Source organism: Mesocricetus auratus, unplaced genomic scaffold, assembly GCF_017639785.1.
Source record: "Mesocricetus auratus isolate SY011 unplaced genomic scaffold, BCM_Maur_2.0 Super-Scaffold_100042, whole genome shotgun sequence".
Taxonomy (NCBI): Eukaryota; Metazoa; Chordata; class Mammalia; order Rodentia; family Cricetidae; genus Mesocricetus; species Mesocricetus auratus.
The window spans coordinates 5685417-5712157 of record NW_024429219.1 but is presented as its reverse complement, the minus strand read 5'-3'; the positions used below and the strand labels follow the sequence as shown (position 1 = coordinate 5712157).

At 51.1% G+C, this 26741-nt stretch overlaps 1 protein-coding gene across 6 annotated transcripts in view; it reads left to right on the top strand.

Annotated features, from left to right (window-relative positions):
- Rere (arginine-glutamic acid dipeptide repeats) overlaps positions 1 to 24869 on the top strand; it is a 321115-nt gene extending 296246 nt beyond the window's left edge. For 3 of the 6 annotated variants that reach the window (XM_040734896.1, XM_040734892.1, XM_040734897.1), the window contains 11 exons: positions 14551 to 14713; positions 15431 to 15523; positions 15986 to 16185; positions 17078 to 17245; positions 17468 to 17581; positions 17753 to 19098; positions 19208 to 19430; positions 19954 to 20674; positions 21448 to 21594; positions 21986 to 22190; positions 22413 to 24869. In XM_040734896.1, coding sequence (XP_040590830.1) covers positions 14551 to 14713; positions 15431 to 15523; positions 15986 to 16185; positions 17078 to 17245; positions 17468 to 17581; positions 17753 to 19098; positions 19208 to 19430; positions 19954 to 20674; positions 21448 to 21594; positions 21986 to 22190; positions 22413 to 22446 — 3414 coding nt within the window. In that variant the 3' untranslated portion in view covers positions 22447 to 24869. The remainder of the gene's footprint in view (positions 1 to 14550; positions 14714 to 15430; positions 15524 to 15985; positions 16186 to 17077; positions 17246 to 17467; positions 17582 to 17752; positions 19099 to 19207; positions 19431 to 19953; positions 20675 to 21447; positions 21595 to 21985; positions 22191 to 22412) is intronic. The other 3 variants (XM_040734893.1, XM_040734894.1, XM_040734895.1) reach the window with 3 other exon arrangements.
- Positions 24870 to 26741: the final 1872 nt, after the last annotated feature.

The following is a 26741-nucleotide window of genomic DNA, read 5'->3' as shown; positions in this document are numbered from 1 at the left end:
ACTGCTGCGCAGCTCTGGTTAGTCTGTGACCTGCTGATGACCGGCTCCACACATCTCGGTTCTGTGAGAGCCTGTTCTCGTGTCTGCGTGTACCAGCCCCAGAGCCACATGGGCCCGCCCCAGATCTGGGACTGTGTTGTGTCTTCCTGAAAGCAGGAGATTGTACCAAGTGCTCAGCTGCTCATCAGGGCTTCCTAAAAGAGCCACGCCTCTGTACACCAAGCCTACCTGACAGAACACTTTCTCAGGCCCTATTCGGATTTTTCAAGCCCCATGTTGGGTGCCATATGTAACAAGTCTTTCTCTGTCTGTCCGCCAGCTCCCAGATAATAGCATGGAGACTTCATATTAGTTATGAAAGCTTGGTCTTAGCTTAGGCTTGTTTCTGACTAGCTTTTATAACTTAAATTAACCCATTTATATTCCTCTATGTGCTGCCATGTGGCTTGTGGCTTTTGCCTCTCCTCCTCTGTGTCTAGCTGGCAACCCCTCTTTCCTCTTCCCAGAGCTCTCTGTCCAGAAGTCCCGCCTATACTTCCTGCCTAGCTATTGACTGTTTAACTTTATATTAAACCAGTCACAGTGACATATCTTTACACAATATAATCAAACATCTCACAACAGATAGGTCTAGTTTTTCAGTGTGTATGTGTGCTTGCTTGCGTGTTCAACTCTGAAAAATAGGTAATGTGGAATTAAGTAGCAGAATGTTCTGAGTCCCTCAAGTGTAGACTGAAGTGGGGGTGTGGCTTAGAAACTCATAGCATCCAGCTGCAGATGGGCAGGTGTGTTTCTTGTTTTGCTCTTATTCCTGCCAAAGCTCTTTGAAATTGCATGTCCTTTCTTTTTCTTCCCTATTTTATTTTTCTTGTGTGTGTGTTGCGGAGAATCAAGCCCAATACATGCTGGGCAAAGTCTGCACCATTGCACTATGTCCTTGTCTCCTTACGACATTCTGAAATTGTGGAATCCTCGATTCTTCTGCTCATGGGATTCGAATCCAGGGCTGGGTGAGCAGCAGTGAGACTGCTAGCATGCATGTGCTGGTTCCTATGGGATGCTGATCTGGGAGCATCATTACCCTGACTCTTTTTTGAAATGCGTCTCACTGTGCAGCCCTGCCTGTCCTAGAGCTTCCTATGTAGATTAGGCCGGCCTCAAGTCACCCTGATTCTTTGGCTGTATGGTGTGTGGGGGGTTAGAGGGCAGCACGACATGGGAAGGAAGTTAGCAGCATGCTATTTGAAAGACAGTTTGGAAATTCAGTTCATTTTCAGGTGAACGCCAGGCGGTGGTGGCACATGCCTTTAATCCCAGTACTCTGGAGGCAGAGGCAGGCGGATCTCTGTGAGTTCAAGATGGGCTCCAAAGCCACAGAGAAACCTTGTCTCAAAAAAACAAACAAAAAACAATTTTCAGGTGAACTTAGTTCTGAGTTTCTGGTCCGTTTGTTTGGGATTCTGTTTGGCTGGGGTTTTGGTTTTTTTGTTTGTTTGTTATTTTGTTTTTTGTTTGTTTGTTATTTTGTTTTTCAGACAGTTTCTCCATGTAGTCATGGTTGTCCTGGAACTCACTCTGTAGACCCAGTGGGCCTTAAACTCAGAGATCTACCTGCCTCTGCCTCCTGCCCCCACACCCCAGATTCTGGTCCTTTTTCTGATTAAAAGATACCAGTTAGGAATTGAGCATATGTGCTACAGGCCCCACCCTTTAAGAAGGGAGCTGATGTTGGACCTTCCTTGGCTTGCAAGAAAGGAAAGAGCCTCAGAGAGAGTAGTGAGCTTTTTTTGGACACACAGTATTGGGGAGTTAGAAAGAAGAGCAGGAAAAGGGCACAGCCAAGGAAAGCCTCGTGTTGTATTACTGGATCCTGGAGGGAATTCTGACCATGATAGGTTTTTGATCTATGTTGAATGTAGGTTAATGAATGCAAATGGAAATCAGTCATTTGTAACAGAAGGTGCTGGCCTGGGGTGTGTCCTGTCCTGTTTGTCCACACTTGCTGAGCTCCCCGTCCTAGCAGCATAGGCATTTGCTGTGTGATGTGTTGATGTTCTCCTGCGCATCCAGAATGGGCTAGTTGTGTCCTGCTTATGGCAGATGTGTCTGGGACTTTGGGAGTCGTGTGGCTCAGCAGTAGAACTCCAGTTGAGAGAAGCTAGGCAGTAATCATTGTCTGTCTTCTGTCATCCCCACTGGTGTACCACCAGACACTTTGCACAGACAACAGGTACACACCCACTGTCTGATCACATCAAGCCTACGGTGAGAAGTCGGCTCTTTGTCTCTGTGCAGGCAGTTGTGGATAGCACCCACTTGTGTGGATCCAGGGTTGATGGAAGCCTTGGCACTGCTGGGAGCAGAAATGCTTACTGCTGGTCACATCCTTGCCCACTTGTCCTCGCTTCAATAGGTTTTCTCCAGCTCCTGGCAGAGCAGGTCAGATAGCTTGCATGAGTGCCCTGCAGCCTGGTGCAGGCCCTGTGAGATATGACACTGATTCTCGGCTGTGAGCTGCAGGTGGGTAGGGGGTGGCTCATGGCTCAGATTCCCCGATCACAGCCCTCTTTCTGTGACTCTAGTCCCAGATCAGGCCCACATGATGTGCGAACATACATGCAGGGAACCATTTAGAACATCTAATGGTAAGGACAGGGGAACTCCCTGCTTCAGGAAAATGGACTTGTTGGGACAAAGTGCTATTAGACCTGGGTTCAGTTTAGGTGGGCTTGTTTTTTGTTTTGTTTTCGTTTTTTTTTTTTTTTTTTTTTTTTTTGAGACAGGATTTCGTGTGGCCCACTGGCTTCAAACTCCATATGCAGTGAAAGTGTTTTTGAATTTCTGATCCTCCTGTCTCTGCCTCCTGAGTGTTTGGATTGTAAACATGTTTCACCACCTGGCTTTTGGCTGTGGTTTTATTTAATTCAACTTAAGACCTAACAGTATCAAGCCCTGACTTGTGTGGTTCCTTGTAGGTTGATTTAAAAAACAAAGGCAGAGAGTATCTGGCCCAGTGACTTCTCACTACTGCTCATTGCCTATACTTGACTCCTCATCCCTCACTTACCTGTTTCATTGCTGAGAGTAGCCCTAACATACCTAAATGCATTGAGGGACTAACTCTCTTATACTTTACTGCACAGATGAAGTCCCATGGAAGCTCAATAAACTTGAGAAGTTTCCCAACTGTTGGAAACTTACCTTTGCTTTGTATTTTCCCTGTGTGGTATTCTTGTTTGCCTGGCTCACAATAGTGAATGTTTACTTAGCGTCTTGTGTGAATATGTGCATACTGTGTCCATTTATGTGCACCTGTGCTTGCAAGTGCCTGAGGGAGCCAGAGGACTTGGGTCCCCTGGAACTGAAGTTATAACTCATCTGGTATGGGTGCTGGGAACCAAACCCAAGTCCTTTGGAAGGGTAGTCGGTATAAACTCACGGGTGCTCTCCAGCCTGCAAGCAGCTCCTCAGGTCAGGATCCACTGTTTATTGCTGGGGCTCTAACAACATCTTCTGTTTGTGTGTGAGTCCAGTTAGAGAAGAAAACCAGGCATTCATAATTCCCACTAGATTCTGTGACTGAGCCACCAAGGAACCCTACTTGAGAGATTGATCTTCATGGGAAGAGGCTGACAGAAACTCTCTAGAGAGTCAAGAAAAAAGGCGTAGGGTCACAACAGATGGCTGTGTGGGCTGTAGGGCTGGCTAGCAGCAACCAAGAGGATATGTCCCTGGAGCCTGGGGCCACAAGGCAGGATGTGTGGACAGAGCCATCAGCTGTCTCTGTGAAGGAAGGACTCCAGAAGCCAGATGTGTGGGATGTGAAGGGTCCAAAGTCACAGCAGATGTCAAAGTAGCATCTGGTGTTTGTAGGACCGGTTCCCTGAGAGGGGGTGGAGGGTGGGTTCAGGAAGTGCTGCTCTGCTAACAGAAAGGTTGCATCAAAGGGAAGTCTCTGTCCTTGACTTCAAAGTCTCCTCCACTGGGAAGTGAGACAGGTGGGGAAGGCCAATTGCTGAGGAATTGGAACTGGAAACTCAAGTTTTAAAGCTAAGTAAAGAAGTCTGTGGGGAGGGAGGCGCTTGTTTTTGGTTTTTGTGGGATTTCAAGTTTGAGTAGGAAGAATGCAGAGCTCACCCATCAATGTCCTTTCTTCTGTATGGCTCTTTGTTCAAGCCCGAAGTAACCTTTTATTACATGCTGCATGAAGGAAAAAAAATCTTCATATCTCACCATTCTGCACACAAACTGGGAGGACTGGAGGGTCACAGTGTCTCCTAGGAGCAGTTAGTTCATCACACCCCTCTCTGCCATGCCTGCCAGGGGAAGGGAGGTGTTGATCCCCATTATGACAATGATTTCTCCCCAGAAGAGCTATGGAGATTTTCGTGTAAACCTTCAGCATACTAATTTAAGTCAGTACCTGAGGCACTATGGGGAAGCGACCCCAGACTGTAGAGTTTGTTTCTGAGTTCTGCGGTGCTGCTTTGTCTGTATGTATAGCCACCACTGACCTTAACCTCCTGATTTTCTGCTGCTGTTGTCTTGGGATAACAAGCATAGACCACCATTCGTGGTGCCATCTGGCAATTTTAAGATGTGAACCAAATGCCTAAGGATGTTCACGGTTCTGGGAGGTCAGCTCCATCTTCCCAAACTCTTCAAGGGGGCGATGTGGACAAGGCAACACCTTCTCCAAGCAGCTGCAATAATGGAGTCCCCAGAAATTGACCATCAGTGTGTCCTGATAAGGGCTACAACCTCCATGGAGTAAGAATGCCAACCACATGCTCCTGCCTTTCCTGTGTGGGAGTTAGCTGGCCGGAAGGAACCTTGAGGAGACCTAGCCATGGACCAGATATGTAATTAGGAGATCTGCAATTTTGTGTTACGGTTTTCAAATTACCAAGTGCATGTCCATGTGAGTAGCATGGAGGGACACGGACACACACACACACACACACACACACACACACACACACACACACACCACACCACACCACACCACACCACACCACACCACCAGGACCATACACCTACTTACATAGCTGCTTGTCCTGGAAGAGGGGTTGCATTCCTGTAGAAACTTTCCCTGGCCACAGGTTCGTGATGAGTACTCAGATGTGTGGAGCTCAGCTCCTTCCCGTGGAACTCTTGTCCTGGAAGAGGGGTTGCATTCCTGTAGAAACTTTCCCTGGCCACAGGTTCATGATGAGTACTCAGATGTGTGGAGCTCAGCTCCTTCCCGTGGAACTCTTGGGGGTTCCTCCTTCCAGACTGGGCTGGTCCTCCTGGGTCACACTGTGGGAGTGAAGGCAATGGCAGCTGCCTTGTGGAACTCCTAGCCTCTGCAATGGGGTTGGTGCCAGCTGGCAAGGAGGGTGGCCAGTTCTGGGAGGGTCACAGTTTGTCCACACCATTCTCCTTTGGCACCTTCTCCCCAGTGGATTGTCCTTCCTCTGAAGGTAGCCTGCTCCATGAGTCCTGCTCATAGCCAGGGGTCTGCTAGCTTCACAGACCATGAGTCTTCTTTCTGCAGTGCTAGTCAGGAAGCCCTGTCCTAGACTTACATAGTAATCCGCCCTACCTGCTATACATACACACACACACACACACACATATATATATGCATATACATACATACATACATACATATCCATCCACTCAGGGTGGCAGAGGCAGGTGGATCTCTGTGGGTCCAGGACAGCCAAGGCTATGTAGAGAGACCCTGTTTCAAAAACAAGAATGAATACAGTCAGGTTCCATTGGGGACCTCCCAATGACCTCATTTTACCTGGATTGCCATTTTAAAGATCCTATCAAATCACAGCACACTCCTAAGACAGCAAGGGTGTGAGCAGCGTGGTGATGATGCACTCAGCTGAGCGCATACACTTCTGTCTTGGAATTTCTGTGGTTCAGAGATCTAGGAGACAGCTGCTCTGGCCATGAGCACATGGTGTTGGTTTATCTAAATTTTCCTAAGATCTCTGCCTCATTTGAAATCCCCAAATTTAGGTAAAAGAGTTGAAATGTTTTATATCTCTGAAGAAAGTGGGATTCTGTGTGTGAGTGTGTGTGTCTAACACTTTAGTAATCTCTGTTTCTGCTCATTTTATTAAACAAATGTAATACTGTGACAAAGTTAAATACCCTTTCCTTCCTTTGTAATGAAGTCTGTCCTTTATTTGAACATTCAACTTGAAGAAATAGATTGTACATGATAATTTGCTGTGCGTCCATAAAAACCATAAAACACAAGAAGCAGTGTTAGAATAGCTACCCTCATTTCCTGACCGTCATTATGTGCTTCTACCCAAAACATTTTTCTCCTAACTATCCTTTCTGAGCTCAAAAATGGCTTTTCCTGCAGCCCCTGTCATTCAGTTATCACCTCGGGAAATGCACGGGGATAACTGATGACCCCTGTAAAGCTTCCTGCAGCACGCCACCCTCTCATCCCTCATTTCCCTCCCCACTCTCGTCATTAAATGTTACATTGCAATGTATATTTTATATGGTGACCCTGACGGATGTCACTTTGATGCTGTGCACGGATAATAAGATTGCACATACAATGAAAGGCTGATAAATAGAAAACTGTTTATGAGATGGAGAAGGGCGGTTTTAACATTTTATGGCTTTCCCTTTTCCTTTCTCCTTTGCTGGTAGAAATGTGGTTTCACTTCAAAAACAGACAAACACAAAAAGACCCATTAGCAAAGGTGCAGTGGTGATGAGCCAACAGCAGTGAAAGCCTGCTCGCCCTATTGCTGAACTCCACTAAAATGAACTCAGGAAATAATGAACTGTTCACCCGGGAGACAAAAACCGATGGCCGCAAATGAATTCTTAGGGTTTGGGATGTCAACTGAGAAAACACAATTCCTGGTAATGTAATGTTTAAAATTAGCAGTCCTCATTTAAAACAAGAACTCAGTTAAGCCAAAAAGCCAGGGTCTGTGTAACACTGTGCTCCTGTGTCAGGACTTGCCAGGGAAGCTCTTAGACAGACTGGTAGGAACCTTAGGTCCCTGCTGTGCTTAAACATTTTGTTGTGTTGCCTTTAGCTCTTCTTTAAGTGTGTCATTTATAAAGCTGCTACAGGATTAGAAAAACTAAGGGTTTTTTGGTTAGATGGAAGAATCTTGTGTGTACTTCATACATAGATCTAGTAGAGCCATTGGCAGGGTTAGCAACAAAGTGTGCTGAGGGACACCCACACCAGCAGCCCTTCAGTGCTTTAGCAGTCTGAGCACTTTTTAATTTTATTTTTGTTGTTTGTGGGAGGATGTTTGCTTTTGTGTGTGTGTGTGTGTGTGTGCGCGCGCGCGCGCGCGCGCGTGGGGGGGGTCAGAATTTTGAAGAGCCAGTTTTCTCTTTCCACCATGCTTTAAAGGGTTTGTGGCTTGGGCTGCATGCCAAGGGAAAGGTCTGGAAGAAGTGGACAAGGAGTTGGAACTTGGTTTGGAGAAGTGGCAGGGCATCGTCTGGACTTTGAGAAGACTGAGCTAGCCTCCAGAAAAGTAAAAGGCCAGCCAAGGACAGGGATGTAGTGGTGCCTCCAGCCTGCACTTTGTAGTAGAGATGTGGGACCAGAGATAGGATCAGCAGGCCGCTGAGTCAGGAGCCCAGACAGCAGGGTGTTTGGAACTGAAGGGTAGCTCAGGCTGCTTCCATTTCTTGTGCCGTATAAATGGAATATAAAAATTGGAAGAGGGAGTGAATTTTTAACCTGTCCAAATTAGGGATTCAGGCTTAGAAGGGTGCCTGGTTCAGGAACTTCTCCTAGGGCACCTTAGTCTAACTTCCATCTTGGAAATACCTTGCCTGGAAGCAGGCTGCCTCTCAGAGCAGGGTGTGCTAAGTCAGGCATCTTCTGAGTCTCTTGAGGAGCGGTGGCTGGGTTCCAGAATGCCATCCTCGGTTCTGTGCCTTCAAGCAGATCATCATTTTCCCAGATGCCAGGAGGTGGAATGCAGTGATTTGTAGCAGAGCTGCTGACAGTGGCTGGCTCCTCTGGGGATCAGGGGATTCTATTAGGTTGGTTAACAAAAGAAGGATCCCAGAAGAATAGTGCTTTAATTACAAGCTACTGGAGGGTGAAACTGCTTTCCTTCTTTTGGGGGTGGGGGTGGGAGGTTGTTGTTGTAAGTTTTTTTTTGTTGTTGTTGTTTTGGTTTGTTGGTTGGTTGGTTGGTTGGTTGGTTTTTTTTTTTGAGACAGGGTTTCTATGTGTGGCCCTGGCTATCCTAGAACTCACTTGCCTGCCTCTGTCTTCCAAGTGCTGGGATTCGGGGTGTGCCCCACCATGCCTGGCAACCTGCTGGAAGCTCTGAAGAGGTGTTTCTCCCAAACATAGCTGCTGGTTCTGCTCAGTGCCCCGGCTCTCACCTGATCGGTCCCCTAGCATTGTTAGATCCAGCTGGAACCCTCAGACAGTGAAGGGAAGGAAGGACTTACACTGGGCTCTTGTACAGGCAGGAAACTACTGCCAAGAGACGCAACTATAACTCCAGGCAGAAAGGTGAGGGAGATCAGGGAGCTGAGCTTGGCTTGTCGAGTTGGGGGATTCCTGCAGTCCATCCAGGGAATACTTCCCCTTCCCGGGGATGGCTCATACCCACCCCACCCCACCCCTAGCCTTGGCCAGTGTCTAGGTGCAGGGGTTGGGAAAGGCTCTTTTTTCTCTTTTACCAGCTATTTCATTTGGGTGTTGTTTTTAATTGTCTGCTGTTGGTAGAATGTTTCCTTGGAAAAATAACATGAAACAATTGTTAAGGCAGTGAGGTCCATGGACACATTTGTGATCACACAGAGGAAGCCCAAGTGTAAGTTCCAGCCCAGTGACAGAGTCAGTTCTGCAGTAGCTCTCCCTCCATCCATGGACTTGGTTGGGAGGGTCAGGTGCTCCTCTGTGGACCACTCTTTCAGCACAGTGCTGGCCCAGGAACAAGCATTGCATTCCAAGTGCACATTAACACTGAGATTTAAGCCCTTCTACAGGGGTTGTTTAGCTACCCTTTTCTCTATATGCTCATGTCAAAATATTTATCTTTAGTTTTTTCCCCTTGTTGAAGCCCATTCCCTATGATAGATGCCATGCTCAGCCTTAATGCACGGGAGAGGGGTTGGCCCTGTCCCAACGTATTGTGCCAGACTTTGTTGATTGCTCATGGGAGCTCTTACCCACAAGGAGTGAACTGGGAGTGAGCTAGGGGGAAGGAGGGGTGGGAGGGATAACTGTGGCTGCAGAGCAAAGTAAAACTTAAAAGGATAAATTATTTTTAAAAAGAAGAATGTAGGTCTAAAAATATTTATCTTTCACTTAGGAACAGATAATCTTATGTCCTTATTTTAAAGATTTATTTATTTTTGTATAGCTATTTTTTTTCCCTGCATGTATGCCTGTGTGAGGGTGCCAAATCCCCTGGGACTGGAGTTGCAGATAGTTGTGAACTTCCATGTGGGTGCTGGGAATTGAACCTGAATCCTCTGGAAGAGCGGTTAGTGCTCTTAGCCACTGAGCTATCCCCAGCCCCCAAAATCCTATGTCTTAAAGATTTCAGGGATGGAGATGCCACTCAGTTGACAGAGTGCTTGCTTGGCAAGCAAGAAGCCCTGGGCTCAGTCCCCAACACTGAATCCCAGCATGTCCAGGTGGCCACAGTAAGGCGTCCGTGTGTGGGAATTCTCTGTGCCGCCAGCGTTAGAGCGCAGAGGAGCGCACAAGAGGCTCTCTAGCTGCAGCGCCATCGGCCCTCCACGTTCTTCCCTCGGCCCTGCAGCCATGTCAGAATGGAAGGTAGTGGGACAAGATTCCTCTGACCCACGCTTGCTTTGCCCTGTCTCTAGCACACACAGAGAAGCCCTGGGAGTGAACTGTCGGTGCTGGGGGCCAGGAAACCACATCCTCATTCCTCTCTTTTTCTGTCTCTTTGCTTTGTTTTTTGTGTAACAGCCCTGGCTGTCCTGGAACCAGCTTTGTAAACCAGGCTGGCCTTGAACTCACAGGCATACACCTGCATCTGTCACCACGCCCAGCTGCCCCGTCTTTCTTCTCAGTTAATTTATTTTATGTACATGATGTGTTGCCTGCATGTATGTTTGTGTACCATGTGCATGCATGGTGCCCCAGAAGGCCAGAAGAGGTGTTGGGTCAGTGATGAGCCGGCACGTGGGTGCTGAGTGTTAAAGCCTGCTCTCCTGGGAGAAGAACAGCCAGTCCTTCCCCAGTGAGACTCCCTCCAGGCTCCTGGACCCCACCTTATACCACTCTCTGACCTCTCTGGGTAACATACTGATTATAATGCTATAATTTTCTCTTACAATTGCCCGACTTTGCTTATACCTGTAGGCTTTTAATATGGAGCCAACACCATTGGCTTGGCTGAGCAGTGGCTCATACCTCTGTTGGGAAGTAAGAAGGGTTAGGTGGGGGGTGGAAAGAGTATGAGAGAGACGAACAGGGGAGTAGTTGGTGCCAAGCTAAGGCATAAGAAAAGTGCAGGGACAGGGCAGGGGATGAGCCAGGGTGTGTGGCAGGGGTGGGGCATGGGAAAGGGGGGGTAGGTGCTCTTCTTAACCATGGAGGCCAGGTCTGGTTGCTCGCACCTTCAGTTCCAGCATGTGGTAGGCTGAGTCTGTGCGATTGGGGGCAGCTGGCGCTAACAGAGAGACCCTGTTTTCAAGAGAGGGCAGGGTGGGCTTTGGTATTTTAGATGCTCCCAGTGCCTCACCTCCTCAGCATTCTGTTCTAACCATTTCCCTGGGCCCCTAAGGACAGAGAAGACGGGCAGTGAGTGCATCTTACCTTTAAAAAGAACCATGTTTTAATTGAGCAGGACAAGTTACAAATCTCTCGGCTTTGCAGTGACTGATGGAAGTGAACTAACCAAGTACTGGAGTTTACCAAATACATGCCAGTGGGTAGGCAGAGACCTGCCTGTAAGGCAAGGAGGTAGGCAGGCCAGTGCTGGCCACACAGATGCCAGCTTCCACCTCAGCCTCCTTGTTTGTCTGCCAGGGACATGGACACTCAGCCTGCTGTTTTGTCACAGCAGCAGAACTTGTCCTTAAATGAGTTTAGGCTAGCTCCAAGATGGGAGCAACTCTAGCCCCCATCGCTTGGGCAGACTGCACAGGCAGCTTGGGATCCCTTGTGAGTAAACTTTATAGACTCAAAGGGCTAAAGTCAAGTGCTGAGGGGATGAGGCAGGCAGCCCCGGAGCCGTTTCCCCACAGCTTTGCTGACTCTTAAGTGCCCGACTCCTTAGGAGGGAGTGCTGCCCTAAGCTGCCCCTTGCCCTTTGCTCCGTCCATGCTCTCTGTATGGCACTGCCTTCCCCGTGCCTCCTTTTACAGAAATGTCACTGGAATCCAACAGTACCCCCCCCCCACACACACACCCAACCTGTTGTATGTATATCCTAGAAAGACATTTCTATTGCGTTGATCCCCTGCTTCTAGGAGCCTTTGCCCGTGACCCAGCTCCCCTCTGCAAAAAAAGAGAGGGTGGGGGGTGGAGGTTGGAGGAATTGGTAGGAGAGACAGGTGGGAAGCACAGACAGGTAGGGTCAGCACTGGACAGGAGCTAAGGTCTGTGACTCTGGCAGTTGGAGGTGGCTTTGTCCCCCCCTCCTTTTTTTTTTTTTTTTTTTTGGCCCAGGTTCTGAGTTGCTTTAGCACCTTGTAGTGTGTGTATAGCTACTGCATCTGATGTCACACGCATTGGCTGTGAGACCTGTGAGGTGAGAGCATTGGGAACAAAATGATCATTATAGGCCATTCATGTCAACATTTAGACCTCGGTGTTTGCTTGCAAGCAAAAGCAGGAGCTAATCTGCAAGGCTGCCTTTGTGGAGCTGCCTTTTGATCAATGATGCCTGTGTTAATGTTTCAGTGAGCTATTGATTTCTGCAGCCGCTTTTCTTCCCTGGATTCATGTGCATCGGGTCTCTGCTGCACACCATGCATGTTTGATTAAAGTGCAATTGACTTCGTTCCTGGTGAGGCTGTGAGCTTCTTCACTCCCTATTTGTAGAACCAAAGCTTTTCCCAACACGTTCTTTTGTTTGTACTCAAGACCCAGCCACCCATGCGGGCAGCAATATGCTGCCTCCAATCCTCCATGTTTTATCCCTCAGTGACCATTGCCATCCCTGAGAGGCAGCTAATAAAACCTGGTCTGGATTTATTACTGTTTTTGTCAACTTTATTGACATGTAATTGACATATGCTAGTGTGTGTGGGTGTGTGTTCGTGTTCATACATATATTCATATGCATATATAAATGCACCCACACTCTAAGTATACAGTCAGTTAAGTTTTGACAACTGTATACATCTGTGTGAATAACACCATCTGTGTGAGGCCTTTGAATTTTCCTCCTGAATAGTCACTTGGTTAGGTCAGGTCCTGGACAACCACTGGATCGCCTTTCTTGCTGTTCTAGATCTCCCTGTCTATCATGAGCTCATGCTCTCCTTGTGGCTTTCATTTAACAGGGTGATTTTTGTTTTTGTTTTTGTTTTCATTTTTGGTTTTTTTTTGTTGTTGTTGTTGTTTGTTTTGGTTTTTTTTATCTCTGTTACTGTATAAGCTGCTGGTTCCTTTTTGTTGTCAGATAACATTTCCATGGATACTTACAATTCAGTCATGCTTCCTATGGCCAAGCATCCTTTTTTCTTGTTGGGACTATTAAAAATAATGTTTCTATGAATGTTTGTGTGAACATCTTTATGTGGGACCAGAGAGCTGCCTTAGTTAGGAGCATGGACTGCTCTTCCAGAGGACTGAGTGTGTTCCCAGCACTCGCAGTGTGCAGCATGCTCCCTGAGTCTCCAGCTCCAGGGACTTCTACTCCCCCTTCTGGCCTTCACAGGCATTCTCACACCAGGACACCTACACGTCAATAATATAAAACCGTTGAAAGCGTTTGTGTGGGCACATTTTGTCTTGTTGGATAAACCAGCCAGGCATAGAATTCTAGATTGTGTGGTATTTGTTTAACCATGTAGAAACTGACAAACTTGTGTGAAGTGACTTTGAGGGCCTTATCTTCCCACCAGCCGTGTATGCAAGTCCTTGCATTTTAAGTTTATGCTCTTTCATTGTCTCAGCCATGATTTCCACCCAGCTCAGGTACTGGCTCGTCTTGACCTATGGTATCTAGGTTTAATCTGTTCTGGGTGCTTAGTTTTTCTGTCACAGCTGTTACTTGTTGACAAAACAGTGTTGCTTGAATTGTCACATTTACCCGTGTCATCTCAGCTGTTAAGAGAATGAGGTGTTGGGCTCTGGTGGCTGCCACGTGCCTTTAATCCCAACACACACACACACTCTCTCTCTCTCTCTCTCTCTCTCTCTCTCTCTCTCTCTCTCTCTCTCTCTCTCTCTCTCTCTCTCTCTCTCTCTCTCTCTATCTCTCTCACTGTGGGGAAGGAAGGAGTGAACTAAGTTTCCAGCACATGTGTATCAGTTGCCTTTGAGAAGTAGTTTCCTTGTCTAAACCCTGCTCATTGCTTCTGATACTCGAGACCACTGGTGTTGGGGTGAAGCCTGTTCTGATTGGCCTTGTCAGTCATGGGAGTTTGTGTATGGTGGTTTGCCTACTTGTCTCCCAGGCTCTTAGAACCTAACTCCCAAGAAAACTGCTTTGCCTCCTTTCCTGGTCACCCCATCCATGAGATAACACACATTAGAGGGAGTGGGTGAGGGGGGCTCCGGGACCAGTCAAGCAGCCTGCACCTAAAGTGCGGATTTAATGTTTAGTTGATGTGTTCTTTTAAGACCGAGGTAGAGACTTTCTTTTGGGGTCTTTCTAAGAAATCAGCCCTTTAATACATTTAAAATTTTAGTTTTTAAAGTTGGTCTTTAGCCAGCTTCAACTCGGTGCTCTTTTGTTTTGTGGGAGACAGGTGGCAGGGGAGCCCCTCGGGGTAGGACTGCCACAGTACTGCCCGCCCCTTAAGTTGCCCCCCCCAACGCTTGGCATGTGACAGGTGTCAGTCCCTGTGTTCTTTTGCTAGGCCCCAGTCCTGTTCTTTAGGATTTCCTTCTAGTTTGTGCAAGTAGCCATTGAAAGAGGGTCAAGAGAGATGGAAAAAGCAGTTTGTAGCTTTGAAGGCAGAGGCAGGTGGATCTCTGTGAGTTCAAGACCAGCCTGATAGCCTTGTCTACAAGAGCTTGTTCAGGACAGCCTCCAAAGCTACAGAGAAACCCTGTCTCAAAAAAAACAAAAGAAGAAAAAGCAGTTTGTCTCCGGGCCCTCGCTCCCACCTGCTCACCTGTGTTCTCTGTTTGGTTGCTGTCTTGTGCACCTATCACACTCAGCTTGCACACTCGCATGTCTCTGGCTCCCTAGTAAGTGGGAGCCTTCTGTCCTTTTTGTCTCTCTTGTGGTCTTGATTCTTGATGTATGGAAGTCATACTCTGCTGGGCTGCAGGAGGGGACCCTGGAACTTCTCCGGGAGCATTGCTGTGTGCTCTCGGCTCCAGATGCAGGAGGGTGTGCGCTGTGCACCAACAGCTGCCCCTCTTTCTCGCAGGGGGAACTGATTACCTTCTATTACTACTGGAAGAAGACACCAGAGGCAGCCAGCTCGCGTGCCCACCGCCGGCACCGCAGGCAGGCAGTGTTCAGAAGAATTAAGACTCGCACAGCATCCACCCCGGTCAACACACCTTCCAGACCACCTTCCAGTGAATTCTGTAAGTGGGGTTCTTGATGCTGCAAAGCATAGTAAGAGACTGCTCACATGCAGGCAGGTGTGTGTCCAGCTTTGGTGAGCCAGGGATCTGTGTGGTGTGGTTTGTGCATTAGTGTGTGCATATGTATACATTAGTGCTGACAATTGTGGGAGGGTTTAAAATAATTCTAATAAACTTACCTGTTCTTTTACATTTTACAAAATGTAAGCTTGACGTAGGGTTCCACTTTCTTCTTTTGTCTGCTTTACCCAGATCCTCTTCCTAGTCCCAGGGTACCATTCAGATGAGACAGGGAGGCCCTGTGGGTCCTGCTGTCTCGGCCCCTATGAGCTAGAACCAAGCAGAGTGCTTTGCAGTTCTGACTTAGCCCAGAACACTGGCCTAAGGGTACCAGGGTTCTGTGTTATACTTGATGAGGGCCAGAAGCCATATTGGTTCAACAGATGGAATTCCAAGCTGCTCAGATGCTCCCAGAAGGCATTGTGGGTATACTGCTACCATTTTAGATTCACCAGCGTGAGCACCTGGCAGAGCAGGACCTTGAATAGTGCAACGCCTCAGACAGGCAAGCTCTTGGCTCTAATTGATGGCGGGGCATTCAGAGTGCGCCTGTGGTCGATGCTCATCCCAGTCTGTGGAGTTCTTTTACTGGTGCTCCCATTCTCTGCTGAACACGATGGTGTCTCTTGTGTCTCCACTTTCGCTCCCCTTGTGCAGTGGACCTGAGCTCAGCCAGTGAGGATGACTTTGACAGTGAAGACAGCGAGCAGGAGCTAAAGGGGTACGCCTGCCGCCACTGCTTCACCACCAGTAAGTGACCTGGGCACCCGCGGTGCAGAGGCAGGCACTCATTCCTGGGCCAGGCTGGGCTCTGGGTCACCAGGCTCAGAGTATTTCATGTGCTGGGTAGAGAAGAAGCTGGGGACAGTGACTGATTTGACACTTGGGTTGTGCTTGAGAAACTTGAACCTTTTTCTGACTTTGCTTCCCTGTTGAGCAGTCAGAACTATTACTGCTTTATTGGGTAGGAGAGACTCACACAAGGGGAGGGAGGGAGCCTGCTGTTCCTGCAAAGTGGCTGCCATCTTAAGGGACTGGACAGTGGACACTCCTCCCCGGCTTTGGGTTGTCTAAGGAGCAGGTGTCTACCCGAGCTCATGCTCTGTGGCTCTCATGAATCAGGGCAGGTGGAGCCTACAAAAGGGCCCTCTAGAGACTCAGATGCCCTCAGAGACAGAGGTGATTTCCAGGGTTGCCCCTCCCCTCATGTAGCCTCCAAAGACTGGCACCACGGGGGCCGGGAGAACATCCTGCTCTGCACCGACTGCCGCATCCACTTCAAGAAGTACGGTGAGCTGCCACCCATCGAGAAGCCCGTGGACCCCCCGCCCTTCATGTTCAAGCCTGTCAAGGAGGAGGAAGATGGGCTCAGTGGGAAGCATAGCATGAGGACGCGGCGGAGTCGGGGCTCGGTGAGCTGGGGGCCTGGTGCGGGGGGCTCGAACCCACCAGAGCTCAAACGAGAATTGGTTTTAGGCAGAAACACAGTTTTGCTGGTACTGCTCTCCCTGGAGGCAGTCGTTTTGCCTACAGAGTTGGGGCCACTGAGCTTAGTGTTAGGGGGAGCTCGTTGCTCTCTGTCTGTAGCCCATTGCTAGCTTCCCAAGTCCCTCAAACTCTCTGGCATGTTTGCAAACATTTGATTCTACGTTAGAAGCTTTTACATAGGTTCTTTAGTGAAGATTTGTCCAGTTGGTCATGGACAAATCGTAGCATGGTCTATAATCGTAGCACTTGAGAAGCTATGACAGAAGGATTGCCATAGAATCAAGGCCTTCCTGTCTCTGGAGTGAGTCTTTGTTTTTAGTAAATACAGCAGCGGCAGCAGCTTTGTTTAACATGCTTGGAAACATGTCTAAGGCTATGGGCAGGGTGGGGGTGCATATCTTTGAGGCTTGGGACTGTGAACACCAAGGGGTCCTCTCTCCGGCACTGATCTCTTTGATGACCTTTCTGGTGGGTGGATAGAATGGCCCACCCTCCTGCATCCTAACCTCAGCTGAGCCCTGCTGCAGGCCAGGCAGCTGTGAGAGTTAGGCTGCAGTGTTTAACAGCCTTGTCTCCTGTTTGATTAACTCCACAAATGTTGCGTGGTGTGATTTGTTGAGCATGGACAGTTACCTGAGAAAGGGTGAGGATCTTTAGACAGTCAGCCCTGCTCATTTCCATGGTAGGCCCTCAGGATGTGTTCCTGGGTTTGAGTGAATTTGTGAACATGCTGTTTATCCTACCTTGCCAGTGAATACATTTGGGTGAGCATCTGTGGGGTCTTGGGGTCCATTCTCTCCATCTTTGGTTTTGGAGGGACAGATGTCTACACTACGCAGTGGTCGGAAGAAGCAGCCCGCCAGTCCTGATGGCCGTGCCTCACCCATCAATGAAGACATCCGGTCCAGTGGCCGGAACTCCCCCAGTGCTGCTAGCACCTCCAGCAATGACAGCAAAGCAGAGTCCGTGAAGAAGTCAGCCAAGGTCAGGGGCTGAGGGTGCAGTGGGAGCTTCGTGCTCCCTCCCTCCCATTGGACAGTGACATTAGGGGCTGCAGATGGATGCCAGTGGCTGGAAAGACTCCTAAAGCCAAGAACTCCCATCCCTAGACAGCTGCCCCCTTGGAGAACATTCTTGTGTGTGGAGATGGGGCGCAGAATGAGGAAGTGTATTCACAAACCTTCACTTCTCTGCCTCTACCTGCAGAAGGCGAAAGAAGAGTCTGCTTCCCCTCTGAAGAGCGCCAAGCGTCAGCGGGAGAAGGTGGCCTCGGACACGGAGGAGCCTGATAGGACCACCTCCAAAAAGACAAAGACCCAGGTGAGGCTCCTGTGACACCCGCCCCCCAGCCACCACACAGTCTCAGGTGACCGGAAGGAAGGCAGTGCCTAACTGCAGCTAGAGTCTGCACGGCCCGCTTGTGCTCCATGCCAGCCGCGTGGGCTGAGCCCTGCTTCCTGGTGCTTTCATGTCTCCTTTCTCTGGCTTTAGGAGATCAGCCGCCCCAACTCTCCCTCTGAAGGCGAGGGGGAGAGTTCGGACAGTCGCAGTGTCAATGATGAGGGCAGCAGTGACCCGAAAGACATCGACCAGGACAATCGCAGCACGTCCCCCAGTATCCCCAGTCCTCAGGACAATGAGAGTGACTCGGACTCATCAGCACAGCAGCAGACACTGCAGGCCCAGCCCCCCTCCCTGCAGGCTCCCAGTGGGGCTGCCTCAGCTCCCTCTGCCCCTCCAGGAGCACCCCAGCTTCCTGCCCCAGGGCCCACACCCTCTGCCACTGCAGTCCCTCCACAGGGCTCCCCTGCAACCTCACAGCCCCCTAACCAGACTCAATCTGCAGTAGCACCTGCAGCCCACACTCACATCCAGCAGGCACCCACCCTGCACCCACCGCGGCTCCCCTCACCCCATGCTCCACTGCAGCCTCTGACTGCACCCCCCAGCCAGAACACCGCACAGCCTCACACCCAGCCCTCCCTGCATGGTCAGGGCCCACCTGGCCCTCACAGCCTGCAGGCTGGACCCCTGCTACAACACCCAGGGCCGCCTCAGCCCTTTGGACTCCCTCCCCAGGCCTCCCAAGGCCAGGGCCCTCTGGGCCCCTCCCCAGCAGCTCATCCTCACACCACCGTACAGCTTGCAGCCTCCCAGTCAGCACTGCAGCCCCAACAGCCCCCAAGGGAGCAGCCCCTGCCTCCTGCACCCTTAGCCATGCCTCACATCAAACCCCCGCCCACCACACCGATTCCCCAGCTCCCAGCACCACAGGCCCACAAGCACCCACCCCACCTCTCAGGGCCCTCCCCCTTCTCCATGAACGCCAATCTGCCACCGCCGCCAGCCCTGAAGCCCCTCAGCTCCCTGTCCACACACCACCCTCCTTCTGCCCACCCTCCACCCCTGCAGCTCATGCCCCAGAGCCAGCCCTTGCCCTCCTCCCCTGCCCAGCCCCCTGGGCTGACCCAGAGCCAGAACCTACCACCCCCTGCTCCTGCCCATCCCCCCACTGGCCTCCACCAGGTGCCCTCCCAGCCCCCATTCCCCCAGCACCCTTTTGTACCTGGAGGCCCTCCTCCCGTCACCCCGCCCACCTGCCCCTCCACTTCCACCCCACCTTCCGGGCCCAGCACCTCCTCACAGCCGCCCTGTCCTGCTGGCTCTTCTGGAGGAGGTGTTCCAGGGGCGCCATCTTGCCCACTCCCTGCTGTGCAGATCAAAGAGGAGGCCCCGGATGAAGCAGAGGAGCCAGAGAGCCCTCCCCCACCCCCCAGGAGCCCATCCCCGGAGCCCACTATAGTGGACGCCCCCAGCCATGCCAGCCAGTCTGCCAGGTACTGCGTCAGTGGGGGGTGGGCCTGGCCGGGTGTGGCTGCGTTTGGTGGAGGTGAGGAAGGGTGTGGGTGACCCTCGGAAGAGAAGCCCAAGCTGCCACATCTCTAGGTTCTACAAACACCTGGACCGTGGCTACAACTCGTGTGCACGGACAGACCTGTACTTCATGCCTCTGGCTGGATCCAAACTAGCCAAGAAGAGGGAGGAGGCCATTGAGAAGGCCAAGCGTGAGGCCGAACAGAAGGCCCGAGAGGAACGGGAACGGGAGAAAGAGAAGGAGAAAGAGCGAGAGCGAGAGAGAGAGCGGGAACGGGAGGCAGAGCGAGCTGCTGTGAGTCCTGAAGGCCTGACATACAGGGGCAGTGGCTTCAGCCAGGGCATGATGACAAGGGTCTGTCCCAGACTGTTGGTGTGTTCTCTGGGTCCAGTGGCACCCATGCCCAAGCTTTCTGAAGGCAGTAAGCCTGACTGATGGGCCTGACCTTTCCCTGTGGCCTATAGACGCATGCCTCACGCATAATCCCCAGGTGTCAGAGCGGGAGGGGGTGCTGTGCAAGGAGGGGTGTCCTGCTGTGAAGCTTGTGCACTAGGGTATCTGGTGCCTGCTTGAGGGAAGCCAAACCCCAAAGTGGTGCAAGACTTGATGGTAGGTTTCCTGGCTGCAGGCAGGCACAGACCAGAGTGTTGTAGTAGGGTCTAGACTGTCCTGGGGCCTGGCCCTGGCTAAGGTGCCCTGTTCTGTGCTGGGGTAAAGGTTTGACACTGCAGCAGGACAAGGGCCTACCTCTGGGCTGAGCACCAGTCTTAGGCCCAGGTGGCTGGCACCCGTCCTCATTCTCTCTTTTCTTGAGCAGAAGGCATCCAGCTCAGCACACGAAGGCCGTCTTAGTGACCCTCAGCTCAGTGGTCCTGGTCACATGCGACCCTCCTTCGAGCCACCACCGACCACAATTGCTGCTGTGCCCCCATACATTGGGCCTGACACACCGGCCCTCCGGACACTGAGCGAGTACGCTCGGCCCCATGTCATGTCTCCCACCAACCGCAACCACCCCTTCTACATGCCCCTTAATCCCACTGACCCCCTGCTGGCCTACCACATGCCCGGTCTCTACAATGTTGACCCCACCATCCGGGAGCGGGAGCTCAGAGAGCGAGAGATCCGGGAGCGGGAGATCCGGGAGCGGGAATTGCGGGAGAGGATGAAGCCAGGCTTTGAGGTGAAGCCACCAGAGCTGGACCCCCTGCACCCGGCCACCAACCCCATGGAGCATTTTGCCCGGCACAGCGCCCTCACCATCCCTCCTGCAGCTGGCCCCCACCCCTTTGCCTCTTTCCACCCGGGTTTGAACCCTTTGGAGCGGGAGAGACTGGCACTGGCAGGTCCTCAGCTGCGGCCTGAGATGAGCTACCCAGACAGACTGGCGGCCGAGCGCATCCATGCCGAGCGCATGGCCTCTCTTAGCAGCGACCCCCTGGCACGGCTGCAGATGTTTAACGTAACTCCACACCATCACCAGCATTCCCACATCCACTCCCACCTCCACCTCCACCAGCAGGACCCTCTCCACCAAGGTGTGTACCCGCTCAGGGGCCACTGCGCAGGCAGCCTCCATCCGCAACTCAGGGTTAGAGTCTCAGCAAGCTGCTGGCCTGGGGGAAGCCTGGCCCTGGGCCCTGGGTGAGGGACAGCAGATTGGGGCTCTTGTGGCCATTAGAGTAAAGCAAGGTCTAGGTATATATAGGTCCTGGGCTACCCAAGGAAGCCAAAATGTCCTGTTGTGGGCCTTGGGGAAGGCATTGCGTCTACTGACTTTGAAGTGATGGCCAGGCAAAGTGCAGCTCTGAAGCTCCACTCTCCTGGCATCGGTGGGCTGGGGCAGAGGCGGGCACAGTGGGTACCACGCCCTTCAAAGGGCGGCTGGCTGTGCTCCTGGGGAGGCAGCGAGACCAAAAGGTGAGAAGAGAGGGCTACTGCAGCAGGACCCCAAGGGGAGGATAAGCCAGCACGCCTCTGGAGGGCCTGAGGTGGAGGGCCCAGCAGGTACCCAGGACAGGACTGCTCAGGACGAGCACATGGGTGGGCTGATTGGTGTGCTGTTGTGAAGAGGGGGCTGAGGGAGAAGGCTGTGCCGCCTGAGCTGCACAGATGAGGCAGAGTGCCTGCGCGGCGTGGCCTCGGGTGTGGAGCAGGAACTGGTCCATCAAGGCTGAGCGCTGCACTGCTCTGCCTTGCTCTTCTCCCCAGTGGCGGGCGTGCACGTGTGCAAGGGGAGTGACTGGGTTGTGCAGCAAGGAAGGCGTACCAGAGTCGTGTGCCAGCTACATTTGGACCTGTGGTTTTTCAGGTTCAGCAGGCCCAGTTCACCCTTTGGTGGACCCCCTGACCGCTGGTCCTCATTTGGCTCGCTTTCCCTACCCTCCTGGCACCCTCCCCAACCCTCTTCTTGGACAGCCCCCCCATGAGCACGAGATGCTGCGCCACCCAGTTTTCGGTAAGAATTCACTGGGGGAGGAGGACATGGGCTTTCAAGTGGAAGTTGGGGTTGAGTCAGATCAGCATCCTTCGTATACCAAATGCACACAGGTGGGGACCAGGTGGGTGGACTTCTGGGGAGGCTTGAAGTAGGGAGGCCATAAATGCGCAGCAAACCAGCCTAGCGGGAGCCCAGACTGAGATCTGGGTGTGAGGCCCAGGGACCTCTGGAATGGGCTCCTTCCTGCCTGAGGACTCTGCTGAGCTTGTCCTGCCCCTAGAGCCTCAGAAGGGCCGGCCCGCTTCCTCAGCTAGGTTAGCACACTGCAGAGTAGGCTCTGTCTGACCTTCTTCCTCGTGTCTGTCTTGGTTGCCCTTGTCATGGCTACCCCCTTGACTTGTTTTTGTAGCAGAGCGTGTTTTGTGCTTGGCAGGCACTCCCTATCCCCGAGACCTGCCTGGGGCTATCCCACCCCCCATGTCAGCAGCCCACCAGCTTCAGGCCATGCATGCCCAGTCAGCCGAGCTACAGAGACTGGCCATGGAGCAGCAGTGGCTGCATGGCCACCCGCACATGCACGGTGGCCACCTGCCAAGTCAGGAAGACTATTACAGGTGAGGTGAGAGGGGCAGGCTCCTCACCCCACCCCGCCCCCGCTGACCCTTCCCAGAGGCATGACCTGGCTGGATGAGAGGCTGTGAGGGTGTGGGGGGAGTGGGGTGTAACTCACAAGCAAACCATGGACCAGCCTTTGCCTGTAGCCTGTAGGGTGCCATGTCCCTGTCACCTAGCACACCCTGATACACATTCTCTTGTTTCTCCCCTTCCCCCACCAGTCGACTGAAGAAAGAAGGTGACAAGCAGTTATAAGTTATTTATTTGTTAATGCTGGCTGTGGAAACCCCAGTTCTAGGGGGCAGAAACAGGACTTTACATCCAGTAGGAGCTGCAAGAGCAAAGAGGAATATCGTCTAAAGATTTCTCTATATATTTAAAACCCACAACTAAAAACACATCTGCATAATAGTGTTCGTTTGTTGAGAGGATTTCCTGAGACCTATTTGGGTCTCCCTGCATGACAGTCCCCCAGAAACTTGATGTGTCCTGGGCTGGACTGACACCCAGAAAACTTCCCTGCGATCTTGGGGTTTGGCTTTAGTTCTTTTCCTTGATTTCTCAGTAGGTGCTGGAGTCCGTTCACACCCTTCACTGTGCGCGCAGACACTGAGGCACGTGGGCTCTGGAACCCACGAGGTTTGCAGAGAGGCGGCATATGAGTTTGAAATCCAAGAGCTATAATTTTTAAAAAATCTTTTATTTTAATACATTGTAGGGGATCTTCATAATTTGAGACCGTTCTGCAGCATGGCTTTTTACATCTGTAAATAAATAATTTTAGAAGCCTTTTTTTTCCTTCCACAGACGACTATTCTGATCTATTTTTTCCAGCCATGTCACAAAGTGTGAATTCCTACCAGCTATTGACAGAATACAGAGTTGATTTTTTAATAAAAAGTTATATATAATTATCCCTTTAATTAAAGGGAACAGATGGGCGTTTCTAGTTTCAAGCAGGCAGGAGCTTGGGGCTAGGTTTGGTCATAGCAGTGAGCATCCAGGAGTTGGCAGGGACAGTGTTACAGGCTCTTTTACTTTGCTGCTTTGATTTTGCTTCTGTCTGTCCCTCGCATGTGCAGTGGCAGGCCTGTTTGAGCGAGCCTCCTTCCTTATTCATAGGAGTTTAGTGTTGACTTTGTGTTCCCTGGTGTCCCCGTCGTCCTGTCTTTGGTATAGAAAGCGCATGTTTACTTGTATGTGTCTGAAGATAAGTTTCCTTAGAGTTGTATGCACATGTTTGATTGTTCTAGATAAATTGTCATAAGCAGTTTAGGGAGTTCAAGAAATGACATGGTGCACGGCACATGAAAGACCCAGGGCATATGCTTGCCCAAGGAGCGTTAGAAACCTGTGACTGTGCGTGTCACCAAACCATGCCTGCCACAGCGAGGCTGCTTCAGAGTGAGGGACACCCTGGGGTTAACGTGATGTAGGTTTGGCCTGTGGTTTGGGCTATGCAGTAGGCTGTATAGGTGATCTGCATCCTCTGTGTGTCCTGTGTTTCCTCCTGGAAAAGGATTGGGAGTCGTCGTTGGAGCAGGCTCCCCTGGGAAAGCCCTCTCCAGCAGGCCCTTGGGGAACAGTCCTGGGCAGAGCTGACTGCCACTGATGGGACACTTTTCCCTCCAGAGCCAAGTGTGACATGCCTGTGTGACTCCTCTCTTGGGCTCTGAGGGCCATTTCTACTCTCATATGCAGTGGCTGCATATAGGAACAGCCAGCCAGTCACAAGGTGTGTCTTGGCCCTGTGGAGAGGAGAGGCTCGCTGTTAACCTGGCATTCACCCTGCCCCAGGCTCTGACTCAGGTGCGCCAGGGCCTCATGCTCCCCGACATGAGGCAGCTAGGATCCATTTGTCTGTTGAACATGTTTGTAGGGTTTTTTGTTTTTATTTTTTTTAACTTTATTTTTCTCATTCCTTCTGCCTTAACTTTGGTTCTTCATAGGAGGCGAGCTCAAGTTAACCTTTCGTTATCAAACTTCTGGCCACCATGGCATGAAGGCATTTGTTTTCTCCTGGGGGTGGTGACATGCTCTCCAGATGGTCTCCTGCCCTGGACTGAGGAAACCCTCTTCCTCATGAGCTCTGCCCAGGCAGGTTCTTGCTGTCCCATGTCACCTCCTCCTTCCCCCCTTTAACGGAGTCTGCCTTTCAGTTAAGCCTTTATCCCCTCTCTAGTACCCAGTTTCCAAAGAGAACGAGTGAAGTACTTTGAAGTCTGAACTTGAAATCTGTCCGGAAGTGTTTCTTTGTTAGTTTTGGGTTTCTCCCCTGTCCCAAGGTGAAGCGCTAAGTTCATGTCCTCCGTGACCGACTGGTTTGTTCGGAGGCCCTGGACTTTCATGGCATCTTTGAAGCCCGGCTGCTTGGCTTCCTTTTGGATTTTCCTTCCTTTCATTTGAAGTTGGGTTTGCTTTCTGTGTTCTGTATGTATCTTGTTCAGTGTCGTCAAGGTTGAGCGTCACGTCTCACTGCAGTGGAGCGAGCGGACATTCTGATCGCTGCATTTCTTTAGATCTCGGAGCTAAGTGTACATATGAGTAGTTTGCCATGAGATAACACAGTGTAAACAGTAGACACCCAGAAAATCGTGACTTCTGTGTTCTCTCCATTTGAGTATTTTGTAATTTTTTTGAAATATTTGTGAACATAAATAAAACCAAGCTACACTACAGAACCTTGTGTGTTGGTCGGTGCACTGTCTCATTCTGGAGTGTGGTGGGTGCTGCAGACAGCCGGGGAGGCTGCTGCTCCTATTTAACCTCCCAGAGCAGTTTCTGGAATGGGTCTGTGCTGTCTGGGAAGAGCTGCTTCCGCAAACCCCCTTGCTCTCTGAAACCAGGGTTGCCACCCACATCCACCACTCCACCTACACCACCCCTAGGGTATGGGGAGAGTCCCCTTCCTGCTGAGCAGCTGTTGGAGCCATCTTCTCCAGAATCGACCCAGGTTCAAGGTGCTGGAGACCCTGTAGTGCCGCAGTTCTCAACCCGCAATCCCCTTGGGGGGTCAAGTGACCTTTCACGAGCGAAACATCGGATATCTACTTAACGGTACCCTTCATAGCACTAGCAGAATTACAGTTATGAAGTAGCAGCAAAGTACTTTCATGGTTGGGGTCACCACAACATGAGGAGCTGTATTAAAGGATCCCAGCTTTAGGAAGGTTGAGAGCCCCGCTGCTGTAGTCTTCCCACAGAGACTCTGCACTGGATAACCGCTAAGTGGCCGTCAGAGGCCAGGGCTCCTAGTGGATTCCAGCGGTGGCTTTTTGTTTTTGTTTTTCCAAGACAGCATTTCACTGTTCAGCCCTGGCTGTCCTGGAATTCGCTCTGTAGACCAGGCTGGCCTCGAACTCTGAGATCTGCCTGCCTCTGTTTCCTGTGTGCTGGGATTAAAGGCGTGTGCCAACACTGCCTAGCTCTGCTGTGGCTTCTGAGGACCGGGGACATTTTCCCCTAAACATTTCTCTATAAAGCCATGGTTTTGTAGACATTTCAGGAAGTGGAACGAGACCAGCCCGAAGAGTGTACTGGTGAGCTGCCTGCCAGGGAGGAAAGGACTGGACGTGGATGGGTCAGGTGCTGCTCACTGGAGGTAGGGGAAGGCATTGAGTGGCATGCAGTTCTGGTCCTGCTCAGCAGCTTCGGGACTGACCTGTGCAGGGATGAACTTGCAGGCCAGCAAGGGAGGCCAGGCAGCTGATCTTGGGTCTTGCCTGTATGATCGAAGTCAGGTAGCTGGGGATGCGGAGTGAGCAGTGTGTGCCTGGGACCCAGGTGACAGCTGCTGTAAACTTTCTTACTGAGCATAGGCGTATGAAAAAGAAGCACCAGACTTAAATGCAAGACACGAGTGTCTTGACTGCTCTGTGACCCCACGGCCCCAATACTGGACGTATAAGCAATGGAGAGAAAAGCAGTACCCTCAAACACCTGTGTTTATAGGACATCACAATAGCCACAGTGCTCATTTGCTAACAAGAGGACATACACGTGTGTGCACTGTATATATGTGTGGTCAGTGGAATGCTATTTGGTCAAACATAAATGAAACTCTGTGTAACAGTCCTGGCTGCCTTGGACGTTGCTTTGTAGACCAGAAGGGCCTCAAACTCACTGAGATCCACCTGCTTCTGCCTCCCACGTGCTGGTATTAAAGACATGCCACCATCGCCTGGCGCACATGACCCTTGCTGGCTCAGGAGCCCATGCCCGCCCTCTCTGGGCTCTTTCTGCTTCAGATGTCTGCCCCTTTGCTCTCTCAGTATTGGAAATTGACCCTTCCCAGATTCCCTTCAGTTGGGCTCCTTTCTGACGAGGCAGCTGAAGTTCTGGACCCTGCTTCTCTGTCTTTTACCCAACGTGACTGTATTTTGACGTTATCAGGGATCCGTACTGCAGAAACTGCACTGTGGACCCCCAAGTCAGCTCGGACATCCCAGCTTCCCTTGTTACTAGGCCACGGTCACTGGCTCTGTGACTGTTTAACTGGATGGATGGATGGATGGATGGATGGATGGATGGATGGATGGATGGATGGATGG